The sequence below is a fragment of the Haemaphysalis longicornis genome, unplaced genomic scaffold (assembly GCF_048455015.1).
Source record: "Haemaphysalis longicornis isolate Haplotype H1 unplaced genomic scaffold, Haemaphysalis longicornis Haplotype H1 scaffold_1, whole genome shotgun sequence".
Classification (NCBI taxonomy): Eukaryota; Metazoa; Arthropoda; class Arachnida; order Ixodida; family Ixodidae; genus Haemaphysalis; species Haemaphysalis longicornis.
The window spans coordinates 347,710,960-347,733,538 of NW_027526203.1; the positions used below are offsets into that span (position 1 = coordinate 347,710,960).

The window sequence follows — 22,579 nt, forward strand, 5'->3', positions numbered from 1 at the left end:
GTCCACCTAATTTGTTTGGAGAGCTAAACAACACGGGGACTCCGGCTCGAGCAGCAACTTTTTTCAGTCGGTGAGAGACACCGTGAACGTACGGAATGACTGCTACCTTCCTTTTTTCCTTCCCTTCGTGCTCTTCCAGAGGTTTGCGGCGGCGGGTTCATCAGTGATTCACACAATTTGAAAAGTGTGGGGAATCCTGCTCTTGTCAGCCTTTGAGCCTGAGCGGAAAAGCTGTCGCCCATTTGATGCAGGCATGACCGATGGAGAGCGTTCCTGAGAGCTGAGATTGCAATGCCCCTCTTCACGATTTTCGAATGGTTTGAAGTGAATGGCAACAAACTCTTCTTGGATCGGGGGGAATACTTCCAGCACACGTGCTCTGGCTTCAACTTCAACTCTAGGTCCAGAAACCTGAGGCGTTCGTCACGTGGCTCTTCGGTCGTCAGCGTGAAGTCCCCAAGACTTGATTGAAAGGCACTCAGAATGCGTTGAACTTGCTGCTGACTGTCTGTAGCTGTGGAGCACTCGAAGAGAATCAAAAAGTCGTCCACGTAGTGAAATACTCGTACAACGCTAGTTCCGGAAAGTTCCACTTCGAGCTCCCTGTCGTAGCGGGCAGGATCTCTTTATCTTTATCTGTTCCTTCTCTCTGCGTTTCCTTCTCTGGGGGAATATATTTCGTTGCGATGAAATAAACCTTATTGTTGCTAGTCAGCGTCTTGTCTGTCAATATTTCTTGCGTCCCGTTAAAGCGCTGTTATTGCCGTCAAGTATGTACCAACAAGCCCGCACTACCACGCTTTTTCAGTTTATAAATGACTACACATCCTCAATCATCCTGTGACTTCGATCATTCCGCATCGCATGTTGTATATTATGCATGCTTACATTGACATTTTGTAGCCCACGCATTCAGTAACCGTAAAAAGTTTTTTTTTACATAGGTACGAAATTGGTCGAGACCAATCGCTCTTGTCGCGCGACGAGAGCGATGCCGAGCGAAAAGAGCGACAGAAATCGCTTTTGGTATCTCCAGTCGCAAGTGTAAACGTGCCTTAATATATGGTAAGCATGGAAGACATTAATATTAATAATAACAATAATACTTGTTTTATTATTATTAATTATTTCGTATATGTGAGGGGGTGACAAATTTTCTGGGCCCCGGGTGCAAGTTTACCCAGCAACAGCACTGCCGTATGCAACACCCTGTTGTGGAAGACTCAGTTTCCTCTATACTCTGCTGGGCATTGTTATCTCTTTGCCTCGTACAACTCTGCTCAGAGCCAACATATCCTAGCCGAAGCAACGCCCCGTCTTTTCTTGACCTTTCATTTGTTTAAAATCTCCTAATTTTACAGTGATCAGCAGAGGAAATCATCAACCGGTGTGACTACCCAATTGCCATATCTGTTTACGGATACGCTGCGCTTACGCATCGGAAGGCAAGCCCGCATCATCCGTGCCAATGGGTGCACAGAAAAAGGACATCTTGTGCATAATGTTCCCTGATATGCTTGATTGGCCCCTCTCCATAAGATGACAAGTACGAACTATATCTGGACTTCATGCATCTCCAGAATGCATCTCCATCAACAGTTCAGTAAGGCGCCGACGCAATCCACTTTGGAATAACCGATAGCATAGACATCACAAAACACAATCAACATGTTTTTTTTTTTCCGAGCGAAACGTCGAAATTGCCATTCCAGCGACCGTGAGCCCTTTCAGAAAGCAGTAAAGAAGGCAGTCTATATGCGGCACACCTCAACATGTGTCGTCACCAAACGACATTGCTTTTTTCTTCAATCGCCATTTTGCATGATCCGCATGGTCCTCCACTTCTATCTCCTCTAACACTGATTGTTTTATGCCTTCATACATAGACAATATGAGCCCCCTCCACATCTCCAACTACACGCAGAAGAAAGCTTCTCCAATACTCTCTTTCTCCTTCGAGTTCACCGGTACTGTGCCAGTCCCGATAGGCTCCGCCCTCTGATATTCAAATTAGCTTCCCCCGCTGTTTTACTGTCCCCCTCCTGATGTTTCAGTATCACCTAGATTCTGGTTCAGTACAGCTAAGGCCTGGAAGGTGTCACGTGTGACCGGATCCGTTCAGACATATATTTCTATCGCCCAGTGGCTTAATTCTACTTCCGTCGCGTGTCGCACACTGAAACGATTGATAAGCAACTGCTTCCCCACCTCTAATCCTCCTTTGTTTCACCCAGACCAGCATGGCTTTCGAACTAACCGCTCCTGCAAAACATCCCGTCCGCGTATGGTGCCTGTACAGCGCGCGTCGGCGCATCAATCGTTGTTGCATGGCACCAAAACCGAAACTTGGTTAAACTCCAATCGTCCAATCACAGTGCAAGACAATCAGTCATAGAGTTTCTTGTGGAATCAACGCCTTGTGGACGAATACGCGTCATCTGCTGTAGTTGTTAAATACTGATTTATTGATTGTTAAATTAAATTTACTGATTGTTAAATTTACTGATTCTTAATTTACAGATTTACTGATTGTTAAATTAAATACTGATTTATTGTCCAGGATAAACGATGAAAAGTGTGTTTAGTTGAGCCAGTATATGCAATACAAACAAAAACAGTAGTTTGACGTTTGACAGATTCACTTCGGTGTCCATTCCGGTGTCCTGCCCAATCCGAGATGGCAGATCAACAGTGACAGCAGCAAGTAGGCAATGGCGGCTCTCAGTGCACAGTTTGTGAGGTGTGCGTCCCTGGCGAAGTGTTTTTCGCCGGCTACTGCGCATACTTACGTTCATGCCGCAAAATTAAGCTCATTTGCTCGCTCAAGTTCAAAATGGACTTCTGGCAAACTTCGATTTCTAGCTGTGGCTGGGTTGGCGAGCGGTGCTATAGGTCACGCTTACATGCGAGGCCTGGAGCTAAGAAAGGACCCAATCGGCGATATGTTGTCGCCGTTGCAGACGCAAAGTATTACTAATCCTGGAACCAGAATATCGCGCGTAGTAAGTACACTTTAGCCTGCAATTTTTCTTCGCTAATACGGGTTTCTTTTCAAACGGCTGCACTTAGTAGCCGTGTTCATTCATTCCCCAAGTGCCCTTGCGCCTGTATGCCGCTCCTACGGCGCACTGATGTGCTGACAGAGTTATCTCAGACGTACTTCGTCCTGTCAGCTCATTTCCCTCCGAATCTGCTTCCTCGAGTGACCTTACCTGTGACTGTGAAACAGCGTCGCTTGCTTCTTTTTTTTTTTTTTATTTTTTTTTCCTTTTGCAGATGAATGGGCCGACAACAAATACTGGTCTCAAGATCACCATGTATCAGTACCAGACATGCCCTTTCTGCTGCAAGGTCAGGGCGTTTTTAGATTTCTACGGCATCCCATACAACGTCGTCGAAGTGGACCCCGTGCTTCGTCAGCAACTGAAGTTTTCAGAGTACAAAAAAGTGCCCATCCTGCTTGTAGAGGAAGCTGGAAATTGCTGGGTGTGTGATTGTTTTGTACGGCCTCCTGATCGAAAGCCAGTTTGTTGCTGTTTTAAGTGGGACGTTGAAGAGTTGTGCTGATAATTTTGTTATCTTTTCCTTCCAAAGCAAATCAATGACTCCACGGTCATCATCAGCATGCTGCAGAGCTACCTCCGAGATACAAAAAGTGGGTTCAGTAAATACCTCAGGCTGTATGATCCAGTCAAGGTCAAGGATGCTGCAGGAAAAGAATCACTTGAAGTGTTCAACAAGTACTTCCTAATGATTGACAATGCTCCTACGCAGGGGGATGCATTCCACCAGCTGAAGTGAGTGTCCACTTTACATCTACAATAGTTACGCAGACCAAAATGTAAACTCGTGCCAGGGGCGCACGAGTTTGCATTTCACGCACATGCTTGACATTGTTTACTCATGCCGGAAATGTTCGAGTAAACAGTGCCAGAAGTGCAAGTGACAATGGACTTTGCATGTTGGGAAATCATGAAGGGGAAGTAGGTCGCGGGTTCGTTTCCCGGCCGCGGCGGTCGCTTTTCTGATGGAGGCGAAAAGCAAAAATGCCCGTGTGTACGAGATTTCGGCGCACGTTAAAGATCCCCAGGTGGTCAAAATTAATCCGGAGCCCTCCACTACGGCGCGCCTCATCGCCTGCATTGCGTCGGCGCGTTAAACCCTACAATCAATTAATCAATGAAGGGGAAGTATAACTGATTATTTTTGTGTACTCAGTCAGACATGCCCATTTTAAAGACCAACTGCATTATAAGATAGGTAGATAGGTAATTAGGAAAGTAAGAGAAAAGGGTGGCTATGCTTGGGCATTTTAGATGCATTTTTGCCAGAAGTGCCGCTTATACCAACCTCTGATTGATGGTGCTGGTAAAGGCAACCATAATTCAAAATGATTGTACACTTTCGAAACAAACTTAGTGTGGTTAGAATTCAACTGCAGTTAAACCTGGATGTAACAAATGTCTATATAATAAACTCTTGGATTTAACAAAGTTTTTCAATTCCCCATTACCAGCCCCATTGAAACCCACGTGTTTGCAACCTCTATGTAACGAAGGCGTTGTAACGGTTAACCTTGATGTAACTAATTCACTACGCTGATGAGCCATTGTTTTTTGCACTTTTTCTGGAAAATTGGCTGGAGAAATGCACAAATTTAACGAACTTCGCCCGCACCGCAAGCTACCGCATATTGCCAGTGCGATGTCGGTTAGGTGCTAGGCCTGCCTGTTGGTGTGTAGTCGCAAGTCTCCACTGCTATCTGTAGTCTCGGTTCGTCGGTGATGAGTTCTGCTGCCAGTGAAACGAAAAGTTTTGTATTTGCTAGGCAAGCTCGCAATTTTAAATGCCGTCTCCACCGGCGAGAAAGAAGAACATCGCCGCCCAGTACAGTATCCCAGCTAGCACCCTCTCAACATTTTTGAGGGCAGCAAAAAGCATCAAGTTCGCGAAAAGGTGCCCTTTCAGCATAAGTTTGCTCCTTGAAATGGGTTATTAAGGCACTGAAAAGTGTCAAAAGGCAAGTTATACTTAAGTTATGTTATATACTTAATACGGGGTTTAGTTATACTTAATACGGGGTTTAGTGACCTTGCTTCTTTGGAGTGCTGTGTAGTGACTAAGTTCATGGGAAAGCATCAAGCGCAAATCACGCAGTTTTTCATTGTGAAATATATCCTTTAACCCTTAAATGCCCACAGGGAAGCTAATTCTCACTTCATTCAAATCCCTCCAAAGCCCACAGGGTTGCATATTCCTTCACAGTATTGTGGCGCCATCTAGTCCGGTGCTTTCAAAACACTAGAGGACAAAAACCGTTCTTTTATGTTTGTTCCACTAGGTGCTGCTGCAGCTTTTTATTTTTTTTTTATTTAGACAATACTGCAGGCCAGAATTAGGCCCAAGCAGGAGTGGAAAGATAAAAACATAGCGTATCAGGTAAAATGTAATTATACAATCGCTATCTTACGTATGCAGCATTCTTATATCCATCTGAACTTGCGCGCTTTGAGCACCATAAGGGCTACGAGATATGGGTTACTAAGTATTCTCGAGAAAGCAAAGTAACTAAATACTATTGATATGATGGGTTGATTTCTACACCGACGACATTACAGTCTGGTTGGTACATGCAGATTTGAACAGCCAGCAGGCAGGCTTTCAGGCGGCCCTAGACAAAACTGAGCATTGGTGTGCCACGATCGGCTCGACCCTACCAGCTGCAAAGACGACCTTCGTGTCAATCACAAATAAATGTGGCTGACGCAGTCTTTCACAGGCGCCCATCAACTTGACCTTAAACAGCCACGCCTTCAATTTCGCGTCGTCAATGCGAGTGCTCGGAGCTGAACTGGACGTTTCTGGGTCCGCAGCTCCGTGGATCCGTCCTGTGCGCAGTAAACCTGCCAAGACACTGCACCTCTTTCGATGAATCTCCCAGAAGACCGGCGGTGCCTGTAGTCACATGGCACGCATCCTAGTTTGGTCTGTACTGCAACCCCGGCTAATTTACCAAGCCCAGTTTCAGCACCTCACTCGAAGGGACGGGGACCTACTGGAAAGTGTAAACTGAGAGGCTATGCGGGTTATTACAGGCCTGCTTTGACTGACTCCTATTCCGATGTTACAAGCGGAGGCCCAGCTGAACACCCTGGATGAGCTTGTTCAACACCGGAGGAGTGCACATCGCTTGAAAATTCAAACAGTTCCCGCTACTGCAGCATTGGCCCACTACTAAGATTCAAGGTCACCTACTATATCACAAAAATCACCTGACCTTCCTCGTTGGAATCGAAGCCAATCCACAGACAACTGGACACTTACCCGGATACGCCGCTTTCAAAACCAGGCACTACAGCCCTACCCCCTTTTCTCGGAGTCGGGTGGTACAACCGATGCACTTCAAGTATACGTCGATGCAGGGATGGCCCGAAATCTCCTACGTACCAGCCTTGTGTGCCCCACTCATCCGGAAGTCCAGCAGACCTGCTCATACCTCACCGAGGTACGTATTCTTTCAATCATGGCAGAACTTGTGGCCATCCGGGACGGGTTATTCTCTTTAAAGCCTCACCTCAACATGAACCTGCTGTCATGCCTTCACCTGTACACAGACTCCTGGCAGGCAGGCAGGGAACTCCGGCACATCGCCAAGTCCCTCGACCGGTGATGTGCATCGTATTGTAAAGTCATTTCCATGCCCTGTGCGAGTTATGTGGAACTGACGGTCGACAACTGCTCACACGGACGCTGACGCGGCCTGCCATCCTCAGAGGGTGACTGGGCCACTACCTCTGCTAGAGTTATCGAAGAGTGATACCCGTGTCACTCACAAGGAATCTCTCCGGCGCTCCATGCGTGCCCTTCTTCCTCCACGTGGATTGGACCTTCCTGGCGGTTTAACCCACCCCGAGAAGGTGGCTCTCTGGAGAATCCGTGTGGGCGCAGCTTTGACCCCGTCGACAAAGGCCTCATGGAGGATGCAAGTTTCCCCAGAAACATGCCCCTTCTGTGAAGCCCTTGCCTCTGAAGTGACTCTGGACCACCTCCTCGGGACATGTTCGGGTCTCCAGGCAGTACAAGTTCGCCACGTGAGGGCCCTTGGGTACCACTCAGGACAACCACCTGACCTTCACCGCTGGACGCATGGCCCCAATACCGGCCCCTCCATAACTCCATTGCGGAGACGAGACTGCTTGAATTCATTAGTTTATGCCGAAGGGCGTACTTGCGCAATAAAAAAAATCTCATGGGGTAGCTGGCTGCTGCTTAGTCTCATTTTAGTGCATTAAGACTCGTGCACCACAAACCCATTGATACATTGTTATGCTGGTGCATTCGCATATTTTATCTTGCATGTGCTCTGGGAAGAACTATAAGGTAGTTGACAAAGCAGATAGCTTCAAAAAAGATCTGTTTTATACTTGACCCCATGCAAGGCCTTGTCTTAGTTGTTAGTCCAGGTTGTTATAAAATAGCTGCATGGTAGTTGTGGACCTTTATAACTCTCAGCATCTGCAAAGAAAAGGCGAGTGTTCATTCTTACTCGGTGTTTATGTTCTGGATTGGTAAATCCAGGTAAAGTTGTGAATTCTAAGTTCTTGCCATGTTTAGTGCATAGCTGCTGTCCCCACTTTTATTTTATTGTTTGGCAGCAGCACAGTGTAAAGGCGCAGCCCGACACTGTGCATGGTATGGTACTGCTAATATAATAGCAGCTAAGTGCAGACTGAAAATTGAGGCCGGGGTTCATACGAAGTAAAATTGTGCCTCTCTGGCGTATTGGGGCGTCCTAGGCTGCCTCCCAAGCTGCCACGTGTATCCTGGGGGAGGAGGTTTTTTGTCCCACACTGTGTCTTGCCACACACAGGGAAGAGCGGACGTGGCGGATGTGGGCCGATGATGTGCTGGTCCATGTGCTCTCGCCCAATGTGTACCGCACGCGCAAGGAGGCCCTGCAAGCCTTCAACTACTTCTCGGAGGTGGGAGAGTGGGAGAAGAACTTCCCCCTGTGGGAGCGCCTGCTGGTCATCTATGTGGGTGCGGCTGCCATGTACTTTGTGGCCAAGAGGCTCAAGAAAAGGTGACATTTCACACTTGTTTTGGCACATTTTCGTCGGTCATAAGGTCGCAAAAGGACTTTTTTTTGTATGTTTATTGATATGCATTTTTGTCTGTCATGAGGTACACATTCCTGTGTAATTGCGTCAGGAAATGTGGGTGTGAAGTATTTTGTGAATTTTTGGGGGCAAGATACCAGTGTTATGTTTTTGGAACCTTTGAGAGCCGCAATGTTGGGTCATTAGCTATGCTTGAAAGCACGTCCAGCAAGGAGCCCATTATATTCACAGAAGTCTTGGCAGCCTCATGACATTGCAACGTGAATGTTTACAAAGTTTGTCCATTATTTCTGCTTCTTCTTGCAAATGGCATAATTACTTTACTGAGAAATGTGCGCAAAAGACACAGTTACAGAAGAATGGTTGTGTCCAATAACTGCCGGTTTTGACAAATGGTGTAAAAGTGATTACATAACCATACTTCGAACAAGAACTTATCAAGGTGGCTGGAATTTTTTCTCTGAAGAGGATATTTCTGATTTATCTAAAGAAAATACGCTATCTAGCCTGTCAGAAGAAAAGTGATGCTTGAAAACAGTATTCGTGCACGATTTCTCAAGTGGTTGTATAGTTGTATCACTTAAATTTTTGCTTGTTGTCACTAGTCAACTTTGAAATCTGTTCTAAATGCTAATGTACAGCGAGGCTCAAGCAATAGCTATCAATTAATCTTGACAGGGGCAGCTTGGGTGAGACATCATCAGGTGAGACATTTTCTGAGCCATGGCAGTTATTTTATATCGCTGCATTGCCAAATGGTGGATTTTGTACCCTCACTGCCAGTATTACTAGTTGCATGAAAATCAAATTATGTTTACTTTTCTAAGTGTCATTTTATTGAAGCTTCATCACTTTCAGTGCTGTAGAATCACATCTGGTAATTAATCTGTCGTGTCTCAAAACAGTATTTTACCTGTAGGTTGTTATATTGTCAAGTTATATGTTCTGTTAACCTAGTCAAGACAAAATCAAGAGTGGAAGCCCTAAAGATACGCCCGTGGTATAAAAAAAGGGCAGTGTCATGAAATTTCAAACAAATGAGACATTTTTAGGCTCCCCTTTTGCTAAATAGAAAATTTTTTGTAAAGTAGTGCAATTGAAGGGAAACATTCGACTGCTCCTTCTCGTACATGCATGCAAAAGTTGGCAGTACAGTGCTGATGTCAGGAGAACACTGTCAATTGCTCATCCTGAAAGGATTACATAAAGTAAACTGTATTTTACACAGTTTGTCACATAAAAGTGGCAGTATGCAGCATGCATTGCAATAGTCAGTCTCTTAAAAATAAATACGGTAATCATGCATTTTAGATTAATCTAAATCAAGAAATGTGCAGTAATGAATGCCACAGTGCTAGATTTCAGGTACTGTTTTGAAAGCAGCACAACAGAGTTAATGTTTGGACAAAAAACTGCGAAACATATTCTGCATGTCGTTGCAAGGTACAGTAGTCAGACATTTAATATACTAGATTCAAAAGATGCAATAAATTGTACTTCACTGCAAGAAAATATGAATTCAGAACTTTCCCTGTGTCGTTACCTGTTGCTCCTACTCGTGATCTGTACCTCTACTTTTGTGAGCATAATGAATGCAGCACCGATGTCGCAGCTTTGCCCTCTTTCTCGCTTTTCTTTCAAAATGCAAGCCAGACTATGTCTCCAGTGATACAGCAGCAAAGCTACAAATTCAGTCAGTTTGTACATGTTATATTTCAACAGCAGCATAGCTGAGTTATAAACAAGGGGATGAAAAAACAGGAAGCATGCTTCTTTCTATTTCCGTTTATTTTATTCTTTGGATTTCGTAATTAGCTGCATTGTAGCTAAAATGTGAGACAAGTACTGATTAGCTTAAATGGTAGTGCTGATGCTATGTCCTTGGCATTTGTCACCTGTTGGTGACTGCAATAGCATGAAATGAAAAGTGAAAGGATTGAAAGACTCTTTAGCTTTGGTACTCTTTAGTCGTTGCAATGGACCACAGAATCAGCTTCTGGTGTAGTTGTCCTGCATTGCCATTCGAGTGGCGAATAAACACTGTGAAACTTCATGAGTTCGGTCACCAGGATGCCAGTCACAAGTTTGATTGCGTGGACGGATGCACTGTCGCTGTGCCCCTTAAGGGCTGCCCCCCCCCTCTTGCCTCTCTTCCGCCACCAAAGGAGCCCTGAAAACTTGCTAATCTATGGTCATGAGGATTCCTGCTGCCACCGTGTGTTTTCTGGGCCACCCCGCCTGGAAGAAATCTCACCGATTGTGTGAGATGGCAGGATTCTCTAAAGAATGACCAAGCTCTCCCTGTATACTATGAGGCTGCGTGACAACCATTGCAGATGCCGCAGAATGTCACCACTCATTGCCATGAAAATGCTCCACGCCAAACTTTTTTCACATGACCTTAAGAACCAAACACAATTTTGTTGACTGGGCATGGCTACAATCTTGATTCATAGTCGGATATAATGTGGGAAGACTAATCCACAATATGCTACTTTATTTAGCTTTGGTTCATTATGTAAGGCTTGGTCTGTTTTTAAGTCATATGGTGTGCATACATTGGGCTGCCTAACTGATTGTGCTTTTGTTTTCAGGCATAACTTAAAGGATGATGTCAGAGAAAGTTTCCGGGATGCTTGTCACGAGTGGACATCAGCTGTAGGCGGGGAGAACATGTTCCACGGAGGCAGCCGTCCAAGTCTTGCTGACCTGGTAAGCAATAGAGTAGGATTCCTGCGTGAACATGTTTCTGTACAAGCAGACCAATTTCGAGTACATTTCACAAGAATTGGACCTACTGTCTGGCCTCTAGTATTAATATATCACGGCATATGCCAATTCGAATGTAAAGGAAGCAGAATTTGCCGAAATGATTTAGTAGAACACAACTTTGCTGTGCCACCTAGCTGTATTCCGAAGATAGGAAAGGCTTGTCAAAAGGAGTACAGCTGTGGCTATTGTAAGGTAGCCACAAGTCTTTTTTTTATCCTGCCCTATGGCATTTATCACATGTGGTCAGGTCATCAAAAGATGACAAGCTGCTCAATAGTTCTTTAGTAACAAAATGCAAACCTTTAAAGGACCGTAAAGGCAGTGTACAAATTTGCTTCAGTCAAATGGTTGTGGTGAAATAACATGTTAGGTTTAATTCAAGCAGCCTTTAGATAATTAGGCTATATAATTATGAAAAGTGTGGCGGCACCTCGAGCAACCTGCGACGGCGGAACAGATTGCTCTTGGTTCGAATTCCCTCGTTGCGCGAAAGCCCCACAAAACCAGATAGCCAATCATGGACACGGAGTAGGCTGACGTAGCCAGAAACGAAACGTTTGTTTACATCCGGCAATGCAAACGGCGGCGGGCGGGCGAGCCGCCGCCGCTGGGCTCGCTATCGCTGTACCCACCGGGTCGGGCCGGCAAGCAATTTCCCGTGCGCTTCGGTTCTTTGGTCAGTGGCTTCAGCGTACGCGTGCACTAATCAATGAATAGCGTGGAACTCATCAGTGTGGAGAAACGTGTATGGATTGTAAAAGCAAGTAATCATCGTACATAGGTGGATGGCGAGACGGTAGGTTGACTTGCAGCCTCTTCGTACCTCTATCGGAGACTGGTAAACACGCGCAGATTTCGGAGGCGTCAGAACTTTGCGCCTGTGAAAAAAAGCGAAATTTGTGGGCCGTGATGCGGGTGTTGTGGTGTGAAAGCAAGCGTGTGCATTTCTTCGTGCAATAATGTGTTGAAAAGAGCCTTCTTGTGTTTGCTATTTTCTGCTCCTCCCGCAACCCGCAATGCTTTTGGCATTGTTCCAGGTTAGTAGCATGTGTTTTAGTTTGATTTCTACCTGCTTTTGTCACGCTCGTGTAACGTAATTTTCTTTGAATGCGAATGGTTGATGCACCAAGGAAGGCGTACAAGTCGGGAAGCAGCTGCACTCAATGATCAGCTCCGTCGCCATGCCGTTGCTGATCGCAGAGGTTGTGCACGTAGTCATACAAACACACCAACACTCGCTTTGCGGCCTGACGTCACATTCACCCTGTGCTTCACCAGTAGTTGGACGGCTTGGCAAGGACTCAACCCAGTGCCACACAGCGTACACTCGACGCGTGCTGACGTCACGTGTCCTTCTCTCCTTTGCTGTACTATCATTCGTTATCCCCCACGACTCTCTGAAGTGTCACACATGTAAGATGCAGATTGTTATGGTGTGAAATTCCTACGCGTGCACGTAAAAATGACCATATCTGTACAGTTCACTGACTACCTTCACCGGTTTAAGCTTCTTTGCAAACAATTTTGATGTTTTTAAGACTGCCACAAACTGGGGAGTTTTTCTAAAGATGGTGAAGATTATGTGCCTAATAAGCGAAATCCAGAAGCGGTGGTCATTGTGCAGCTACTAGTCGCTGCTCAGCAAAGGGGACAGCCGTATTGGGTATTTATAAGCACACAATGTATTCGCATCTTCTCTCACCGGTGCCTGCAAGGGCCATAATTAACAATGAAACACTGGTTGGACATGATCAATTATGCTGTGCTTGCTCGCTCTATAAGACATGTTTTAATTGTGATCTGACGACATGACGTCCATCATTCACAGTAGACCAAAAGAATAGAATAGTGAAAATAATCTTTAGAAAAGCTGACCCTAGCTTAGCTTTTGAGAACAGCCTGCAGTGAGAACAGTGCACTTTTAAGGCATCAAAGTGTACTGACGTGGTGATGCCATTGCAAGAGTCATTGCTCATTGGGCTGTTTTTGAGAGGGAATTGGTCGTTAGGCAGTACTTTGTCCACATGAAATGTTACAATTAATTGCACCGTGGCAGTGCACAAACGTTGCCGAGGGAACTACTGATACCTCATCGCATGTAGCAGGATTGTCTTTATGTGTAGCATTGTTAGCTCAGTACTGCAGTGCACCGTGTTTGTAAAAGTGCACATCTTCACATTGTTGCTTTAACCTCTTAATTAACTGCGGCATCCACTGCAGTTGTCCCACATAAAGGCAATGGTTATGTCGAAACGTTGTTTTCGAGTCAGTGTCTCCGCTAGTGTTATTCATGGCAGCAGTTCGTAGGCACTTTTTATGCAAGCTTAGCTTGGGAGTGCTGTGTGGTCCGTCCGAAGGTGGTTCTCACTTGCACACTGACTCACCTGTCATGCAAACTGTGAAGGTAATATTGACACATTTATCCAATCCCAGAAACTTTGAGGTAAGGAGAATTAAGCATGCATTTTTGTCTAAAATGGCTGTTTTGATTGAAAATGCAAAGTCAAGTTTCTAGGACGGAGTCCATGAGGCTTTGGGTTCCTACCTGGATGCCTCGGAACTCCTCCCGGTGCTCCACTTTCTCTCCCGGTAGCGAACTAGACTGTGGGCATGTGCGTGCGCACACAATACCCTGTAGGGAAAAAAAAGCACGCATGCGCTGGCTTTTTTTTTTTAGGGTATTGTCCTGGATATATGTATATATGTATGCTCGCCCACTCTTTCTTCTCCCTTTCCTGCCTGTCTGTTGTCCCCATTTCCCCACCAGCAGGCGTTCCGGTGTCCACACCTAGGGGAGACAAACTACACCTGCGGGTGGACTTTCCTTTCTAGGGAATTACTGTAGTGGATTATGGCGCAACTAATGTGTGTGTTGACTACCTGCCTTTCCATACCCTAGAAGCACCTCCATCAACACTAAGGGACACATATGACCCAGCAGAGCACATCAAGCAGTCTTTTCCCACAAAAATTTTGTTATAGTAATAATGAAGTTATCGTGTATTGGAAGAGCACGTATCCTCTCCCGTGCCATTTGTAGCTTTGTGGAAGCTACTGCCGTGCTGGCTCATGGCAATGACCAGCCTGATCCTGTGCACATCAGCTACAGACGTGTTGATGGGCCGGATAGGGGCGACATCTATTGTGTGTGCAGCAAAGTCCTCCTCTTACAGTCATTCCAGCTGGGGTCTTGTAGTCCACTTGGAGCGTTACATATGATCAGGGTTTGGAGTTGGGCAGGGCTTTTGGACAATAGCAGAAACTGTTGTATGCGACGCTGAAAACTTGCGTTGGATTTTAGCATTCATGTGTTTCAGTCCATTACTTTCCGATATGCCGCTGCAATTGATGCATGCATCAGTTGAGCAGTTGCTTCGAGTTTCTGAAAAGTGTTCCAGGCAGACAGAGGGAAAAGAAAGGCAGCTACTGGTGGCAGTTTGCGTATTTATAAACCATTTTGTCTAACCCAGTTCTTTTGCCCGCATGGGGAAAGCAGTGGAAACTTGTTTTCACCAAATGCTTTGGTACATACACTGGTCGATGAGCACCTGCAGCTGCAATCTGCAAAAAAAAAAGCTGCGGACCCCAGTAGCCTGCAAAATTCCTCTCCTCAAAATGTGTGCATGTCTCGTGATAAGGTAAACAATAATACCTCTCCCCCTCCCCCCAAAAAAAGACGGTGCGTGTGTGCTACTGGCAGCACTAATTAATGAAAAGTGTCGGTGTCGACTAAGGGAAGAGGCCAATACTTGGTGTTACTGGAAGTGCGGACCGATGACACAGATCACTTCTTCGTGCTGCATAAAAGCAGTGACTATGTGTAAAAGTGGTGCAAAAGGTGGCAGGGATTTAAAACACGTTCAGGGAAGCGGTGGGAAACTTGGAAGCATGGTTTTGTGCTTCCTGCTATTCGCGAAAAAGTGACATTTGGCTTCAGTGTCCTTGAGCACGTAACATCATGATTGCACGAGTTTATTGACCATGTTCAAAATTACTTTCAGCTGCACATAGGGGGTAACAATTTACCACTTCTGAACCTGTAGTAAAACCAGCACTTGCAGGCTGATTGTGTGCTTGTTTGTACGCAGGCTGTTTACGGTGTGCTCAGTTCTGTGGAAGGCTGCACAGCATTTGAAGACATGCTCAAAGACACAAACATCGGGCCTTGGTACTACCGGATGAAGGAGGCGACATCTTGCCATGCTGGGAGTCAAGCACTGTGTGCGATGATGCACTAATTTTACGGAGTTGCCTCCATAGTTTGTTTGCTGCTTTTTTTTTTTTTTTGTATGATTTCTGTAGTTGTTCTACAAAATAAAAACTGGCACTGTTTTGTTGTTTGATATTGAATAGCCGTATTTCCTACAATGCACTGTCAGAGCAGGTAAAAAGCGAATGAATTTTTACACATTTCATTTTGTCAGTGTTGGGTGGCCAGCAGAAAAAGATTTATAATTGCTGCAATATACTTAATTAAAATGTGTAACTTTCTCAGATAGCTGCCAAAGGTTCTAGTAGTTCTTGTTAGCTATTTTTGTCACAATGAAAATTGTGAACAAGAATGTTTTGGAAATTACAAATACTGCGTCATCATTTTTTAGCATTAATAAATGAAAAAAAAAAACATTAATGCCAACTGGTTTATTGGCAAACACTTTTTTTTCTTAGCTAAAAGCTCAAGACCCACAATTGTGTTTGCACATTATAAAGCGTAAGCAATCATTGCAGAATGTTTTAATTCGGATGTGGCTAAAAGGAATGCATGTCGCCTAGTTGTTCTGGCACTGTGTGTGAGTTTGAGCTCTTCTAGGTGGTGAATTGCTCTTCAGTTCACAGGAGTATTTCTCATTGACATTTTTGCTTGATATAAATTACTACACCTCTGGCAGCAAATGTTATGATGCTTTGGGTGGTCAACACTGACCGTTTCATATAATAACACTTTGAGGTGTCAACTTTACCAGCGTAAGTATGGCTGTAGAAACTTGTTTGACACCAACTAGCTTTGCTTTTCAGTTCATGTTGCACTTCAAGCTACAGTTTTCCGGCTTGACTCAAGGGAAAATGGTTAAAGTCAGCATTTCACCCGCCGCCGCGGCTCAGTGGCTAAGGTGTTGTGCTGCTGAGCCCGAGGACACGGGTTCCATTCCTGGCCACGGTGGCTGCTTTTCTGATGGAAGCGAAAAGCAAAAAAACCCGTGTGTACGAGATTTTGGCGCACGTTAAAGATTCCCAGGTGGTCAAAATTAATCCAGAGCCTTCAACTGTCCGTTTCATGTCCGTGTCCTGCGTTGTCTCGGCGCGTTAAACCCTACAATCAACTATCGGAGCCAGCATTTCTTTGGCTTAGATGTTACAGTTGGGTGATGGCCCAACTTTAGATATGCATTTTTATTGCAGTCACTGAAATATATGTACATGCAGAATTAACTATCATTAAAGGGGCCAGCAGACAAAACACAAGTTTGCTTCATTCGAAAGATTGCCTCATTAGAATAACTTTGCTCAAATAAGCTATATAATTGGGATAAAAGGGAATGGCCATGCAACTCACTAGCTCATTTCCTGCACTAGAACCTATGACGCAATATGCACAGCTGTGAGATTGGCTGAGGCTGGCAAAATAAAATGCAAGTTAGGCTGTGCTTATAAGCTTGCAGAATGAGCTATTTTGCTTAAATATAATGCATATTCATTTTATAGCAGTAAGAATGGTTGGGTAAACAATGGAAGATATGAAAGTACACGAAAACTTAGAAGTACCAGTGCGTACTGCTGTTGGTACTGCACAGAAGTGCAGCGCTTTGGGGTTGTCTCGGACGATACTGGCCAATTGGTGTAAACGACATTGTTCTATGTGAGTATTTGTCGAACATACCCAATGTGTTATTAAGCAATTACTACCTACCCTAACAAAAACAAGCCAGGTGCAAATACGGTGAAAAACAAAGCGAAGGTGCAGAGCAGTACGGTGGCGCCATCTAGGAGGACTGATGGTAAACAAGGCTCCACAGTTCACTGCACACTGGACTGCTCACTAGAATTTCACTTGAAGACGCGTACATGTGACGTCATGGTAGACATCATGAAACACACGATTTCACGGGAGAATAAAAATGTTACCTTAAATTGCTTAATTTCTCGGTGAATAAAGCATCACTTGCTGCTGGACAAGTGCTGAGGGCACTATAAAATTAACACCAAATCTTTCGAATAAAACAAACTGGCATTTTATCTGCATGGCCCCTTTCAATTCTCTGTGTGCAACCTAAAAGCTCGTACAGAGTGTCCCTCTTTCTCAAAGTCACTTTTTGGAATATAAAGGTCATTGTTACCTGCAAACAGTATTTCCAGAGGTGTTAATTTGTAAGCTTTTATTTTGTCAACCATTTTGAAAAATTGTATTTTGTGTATTGTAAGCTTCCTTTGTCAGGGACTCACTTAGTGGCACTGTTCTAAAAATTCACCCTTATTTGGACATTGTGCTTTGTCATTAGCCATTGCCTTGATACACATAGCGAAAGTTACCGTTGCACTTTACCAGCTAAACTCCAAAACTTCCCCGGCATTTTCTGCAGTTATGAACTTGGGTATCAACAGAAGTTTAAAAATTATGGCATTATGGTACTAGAGAGTGGAGGAGAGAATAATTTTGTACTTTGGTTCCTAGGTGTAAAATGCATGGTCTGGGTAAATTTGGCTAGCAGGATGGCCACATTTACCACTGCACATTAGCCACACTGATAAAATAAAATTTTCCAAATTTCTGCATTTGGCCGTTTGCCTCTGCACTTCATCTGTTGCTTATTACTATGCATATTCCTTTTTCATCATTCCCCAATTCATTCAATTACTGAGTGGGTATCATTTCAAGCTTTTGTCCTTTTTTTGGTTATCGGGTGGTTGTCGACATTCTTGTACAACGGAAATGTTCACCTCTAGGCCCTGCGCGCATGCCCCTCATGCGTTCCCAGGGGGGTACTTGAGCTGGGAAATGTCCAACAGAAATAGCGGTATAGAGAGAGGGCATGGTGAGAAGGTTTCATAGCACAACTCTGCAGTAGCGAGAGGTGGCTAACCACAGCCACTGTTTCATTGCACAAAGTAATGTGTTTTCATAAAAAAATTGGTGGTGCACAAGTGGAAGGGAACAGGTCAGCTGAAGCCATTAGAGTCCCTGGAGTCGCTTGACTGTATTGCAAACTGTTGTAAGCAGCAAGCCATGCAAGAAAGGATGCGCCACAAATTTTTGTGCCCATTAATGTGGTTTGCAGTGAAGCAAACAAGGATGGACAAATTTTTCTTATTCCAAAAACTTGCAGTTGTTCAAATAGGGGAGTCACTGGTTAGAGTAGTATTCCAGTGAATGCTTGTAAACATAACCGTGAAACTGCTTTTAGTTGCTCGAACCATCGATGTTTGTGTTTATTGCGCAGTGTGGAATGCTGGGCCTGATGTATGCATGTAAGATTTTATATTCCTTAAATTAAAAAAACTTTGCATTCATCAACTGTGGTATGTTGGGTTTTCAGGAGAGCTGCGTGAATATTAAATTTGGGACTGTGAATTGGATACAAATACTGGTAAAACCTTACTGCAAATCGAATATTTTCGCATACAATGACCTCTACTTTAGTGAGTATCGCGCTTCTAAAACAACTAAAAACTTAGGCAGTTGCAACTTCACACATCTGAGTGATAAGAAAATGGCACAAAAGAATGAAAAATAAGGGGCTAAACATTTATAGTAGTTGACAAACTTGAAAGGTCAAGACAGAATTACACAACAGTGGAACAAATATTTGGCTACATATTTGGCTACTTTTCCTCAACATAGAGACAGTAGATATTTTTCATTTGTAATTTTGGACTGCCCAGAACTGCTCCAGGGTGGCTCTATATCATTTTTACCCATTGAATTTGTATTGCGAGAGAAGTTTTGAACTGCCTATGAACTGCTGATGCAACCCAACAAGCAATACACCATGATTTCCAATTCATGCCACTATAGTCACAGAGAACTTCAGCTTTTAAATTTAACTCAAGTAGCACTCCTCTTCAGCTAACACTGGAGCAAGTGTACACTTGTTTAGCACTAGATTTACATGTGTCAGGCTCAGCTTCAGCATCCTGCAGACAATCCAAGCCCAAGGGCCACGCCATACAGAGAAGCTTCACGGTTTGAGTGTCCTACGGCAAAACCAACTTTTATTGCTCCATTATTCCTGTATTTCAAATATTGGAAAACTTCAAACAGTAAAACTGTGGGGCAAATTGAGTAGTAAACACTATTTGCAACGTACTCAAGTTTCGAACAGTCTCACTCTTACGCCTCTAGTTACCAGTAGTGAACAGGCTACAGCATATTTAGCACGCTTTTTTTGTGCACAATGTCCTCTATGCCAACTTCCAGGCCTACGAGGTGCCAATACACAAATAGTGCACCAATAAATTCCCTCTGCTGTTGTATGTATGCTTTCCACAGCCAATGTATGCGACCATATTCTGGATGCCAAAGCAGTGAAGGCGTGTATAGTTACGTACATTGTGCCATGTTTGTCTTCACTGCACTCAGTAGATATTCAGCACTTTTAATTGCAGCTACCTTATTCAGCAGCCTTCAGTCCTGCTCACAAATAATGTGCACATTTGCTTATCGGCAGCGTCATTGGTACTCTGCTGCTCACCTGAAGCAGTCTTCCCTGAATTCAACACCCTCGTTCTGACATATTTGTGCCTGACAAGCATGTGGAGGACTGAATAAAGGATTTTACATTCACATGCTTCCACAATCTACCTGAAAATACTGACTGATCAGCTACAGGTTTCTCTTGGCACCCCTGGGCTTGACGTCAGTAGTTGGTGCATCTACGCACAAAAGGGTTCTAGCCTATTCACATTAAAATTGTCACATATAAGCACACACCAGCATTACGAAAAAGGACATTTATTTCTTTGTGACAGGGCTATTAGTATTATACATGCGTATTTACAGTAGCAAATGCAGAAGCATGACCACAGAGTAGCATGATCATGCAGTCGGACTGCCATTTAATGCCTCTGCCGTAGGCACCACGTTTGGCAGCGAAGATCTTTGAGCGAAGCTGTACTTTTTGCCCCTTTCCGGACCCTCTAGCTCGCTCTTCACGACTGCTGCCACAGTCTTCAGTGCATCTCGATACTTGCTCTGGAACGCTTCCAGTCCATCGCTGTTGCCAAGATCCAAGGCCTGAATATCTTGCTTCCCGGCTGATGCCAACATTGCTTTGAATGCTGGCAACTGGCCCTGTCGCATGAATGTCACCGCGGTGCCCGGAACGCCAGCACGTGCAGTCCTGCCAACCCTGTGCACGTACGTCTTGATGAATTTTGGTGGATCGTAGCAGATGACGTGTCGCACATTGGTCACATCCAAGCCTCTTGCCAGCACATTGGAGCACACCAGTACGTCCAGCTTCCCAGACGTAAATCTTCTCAGCACTCGGGCACGTTCCGCAGTGCTTAATTTTGCTGAAAACTCTTCAGCACGAACTCCACCCATTTCTTTAAGCACCAAGCTAAGCCTGTGGGCGTCCTCCTTGGAGGCAGTGAAGCAAAGAGTGTCTTGAAATCCATGGTTTGCCACAAGGTCCCACACAGCCAACGGCTTTGTGTTGTCATGAGTGAGGTAATAGAACTCGCTGAGCCCCTGAGGTGTTGTGTACTTCCCGACAAACGCCTTCTGCTGCTGCTCCTCGCGTGGTGCAGCAGCTGCGGCCGTGAAGAGCTTGGGCTGAAAAAGCATCAGGCTTTGCAATTTGTCAGGGTCTTGGGTCAGGGTTGCTGAATACAGCAGTTTCTGTACTGGTTCACGGCACTGCTGCAGGCAGCAAGCGGTCAATGGGTGTGTGCTCAGGCGGCTATGGGCAGTTGCCCCGCAGCAGCAGTTGTGCTTGCCTGTGCCAAAGACAGCCTGTTCGACTTCGGGAATTAATGTTGTCTGCACGTCTTCAATCACTCGATCAGCTTCATCCAGCACAAAGAACTTGAGAAGACTCAGGGTGAAGCCAGGCGTCTTGCGAATGTGGTCGAGAAGACGTCCTGGGGTGGCAACCACTATGTCCACTAAGCTGACATAGCCACTGCCACTTTGACGAACTAGCGCTGCCTGCTCTTCTGCAAATGGCCTTGTTCCCGTCACCAACTGCACTTTCAACGATGTTTCACGCACAAACTGCAGGAACACATTGTAGACCTGTGTTGCCAGTTCCTTGACGGGAAGGACGACCACTGCACGAATGGCACGCACAACACGACACTTCAGAGCCTCTACAATGGGAATAACATAGGCAAGCGTTTTTCCACTGCCTGTCGGTGCAGAGACGCATATATCGCGAGGAGGCATAAGCGAACGGCGCTGCTCTGATGAAAGCAGCCAAGGGATCACCTTCTCTTGCACTGGGAAGAGCCTCTTGATGTGGTTGGCTGCCAACACTGACATCATCTCGGCACTCAGACTGCTGCTGAAGTTCGCTACTTTTTTGCTCCCAGGTTTTTTGCCCTTTTTGACAATACACGCGACCGTCTCGGGATTAGAGAGCCAATCGGGCAGCACTCGATGAACTGCCTCAGTCTTTTTTACCTGTACGTCGCCCAGTACCGGATAATACTGCCCACTGCTAGCTTGAAGCTCCTCTTGCGGCGGGTCGGGCTCCCCGTTCTTTGCGAGGTCACTTGCCTCGGAAACATTATCTAATGAAGGCGGCTCAGGCTTAGGATCTTCAGCGTATTCGTTGCCAACAGTCGGGTCGACGGATGGTTGCTGCTTTTCTGCAGCAGTGAGGCTTTCGTTGCGTGCTTCACTTCGATTACGTCGAACACGGGGCTGGAGGCTTTTCTTCCTTCGATTCTTATTCTTCTTCGGTGTCTGCGCCGACACGGCACCGGCAGGTTCGGCACCTGCATCACCTCTGCAGCCTTTTAGCTCCGATTTAACTTTCTTGAGATCAGGCTCCGCGTCGTCCATGTGGTTGGAGTGGTACCGGTCATCTGTAACTTGGCGTTTCTTGCCATTTTTTTCAAATCGGGAGTCCTCAAGCGCAGCTTCTGGCTCGCCCGTATGATTTTCATCTCGCACAGTGTGCCGCGCCTCCTCTTGCTTCCGTTTGGCTTTTCTTAAGATTTTCCGAAGGCGTTTGTCAGGATCAATGGCTTTGTTTTGCGAAACATCAGCGTCATCTGTGAATCTGAAAGTAAAGACCCCGAGTGCGCATCAAGTTAGACAAGCGAGCACCTCACGCACGATTTACATAAAAAGAAAAAGCCTCGCCCTTCAAGCAATTCAAGAAATAAGTTACACATGCACGTGCACATCGAAATATAAACACGTGTTACTGCTCCGCGCTATTCCGCATGTAACTACTACACGTGACAACTAAAACTATTCAGTAAGACGCACCTGCTGACTACGTAGAGCTTCTCCATGCTCAGTCTGAGCTGAGAGCACTAAAAAAGTTCTCTTCGCAACAGTTTCTACACTGCTAGTGCACAGCTACCACAAGAGCTGGCTCGCACAACAGCTAACACTCGCTACCTCGCTACACTCACACTCGTCCATTTTCTTCCCCCATGACTACATGGCTATGGTCGCGGCTTGGCTGGCTTGCATATCAACAAAAATATTGTTTAGATTTGGGAATGGAATTGAA

At 45.2% G+C, this 22,579-nt stretch overlaps 2 protein-coding genes across 2 annotated transcripts; one reads left to right on the top strand and one right to left on the bottom strand.

The window, feature by feature from the left end:
* The first annotated feature begins 2,665 nt into the window (after positions 1-2,665).
* Positions 2,666-15,235, top strand: Su(p) (prostaglandin E synthase Su(P)). The gene is made up of 6 exons (XM_077685449.1): positions 2,666-3,002; positions 3,277-3,486; positions 3,595-3,797; positions 7,871-8,083; positions 10,715-10,832; positions 14,981-15,235. The coding sequence occupies exons 1-6, from the start codon at positions 2,712-2,714 to the stop codon at positions 15,128-15,130; spliced, it is 1,185 nt and encodes a 394-aa protein (XP_077541575.1). The 5' UTR covers positions 2,666-2,711; the 3' UTR covers positions 15,131-15,235.
* Positions 15,236-19,823: 4,588 nt separating this feature from the next.
* Dbp73d (putative ATP-dependent RNA helicase Dbp73D) lies at positions 19,824-22,518 on the bottom strand. The gene is made up of 2 exons (XM_077685435.1): positions 22,330-22,518; positions 19,824-22,117 (listed from the first exon to the last, which is right to left on the bottom strand). The coding sequence occupies exons 1-2, from the start codon at positions 22,353-22,355 to the stop codon at positions 19,924-19,926; spliced, it is 2,220 nt and encodes a 739-aa protein (XP_077541561.1). The 5' UTR covers positions 22,356-22,518; the 3' UTR covers positions 19,824-19,923.
* Positions 22,519-22,579: the final 61 nt, after the last annotated feature.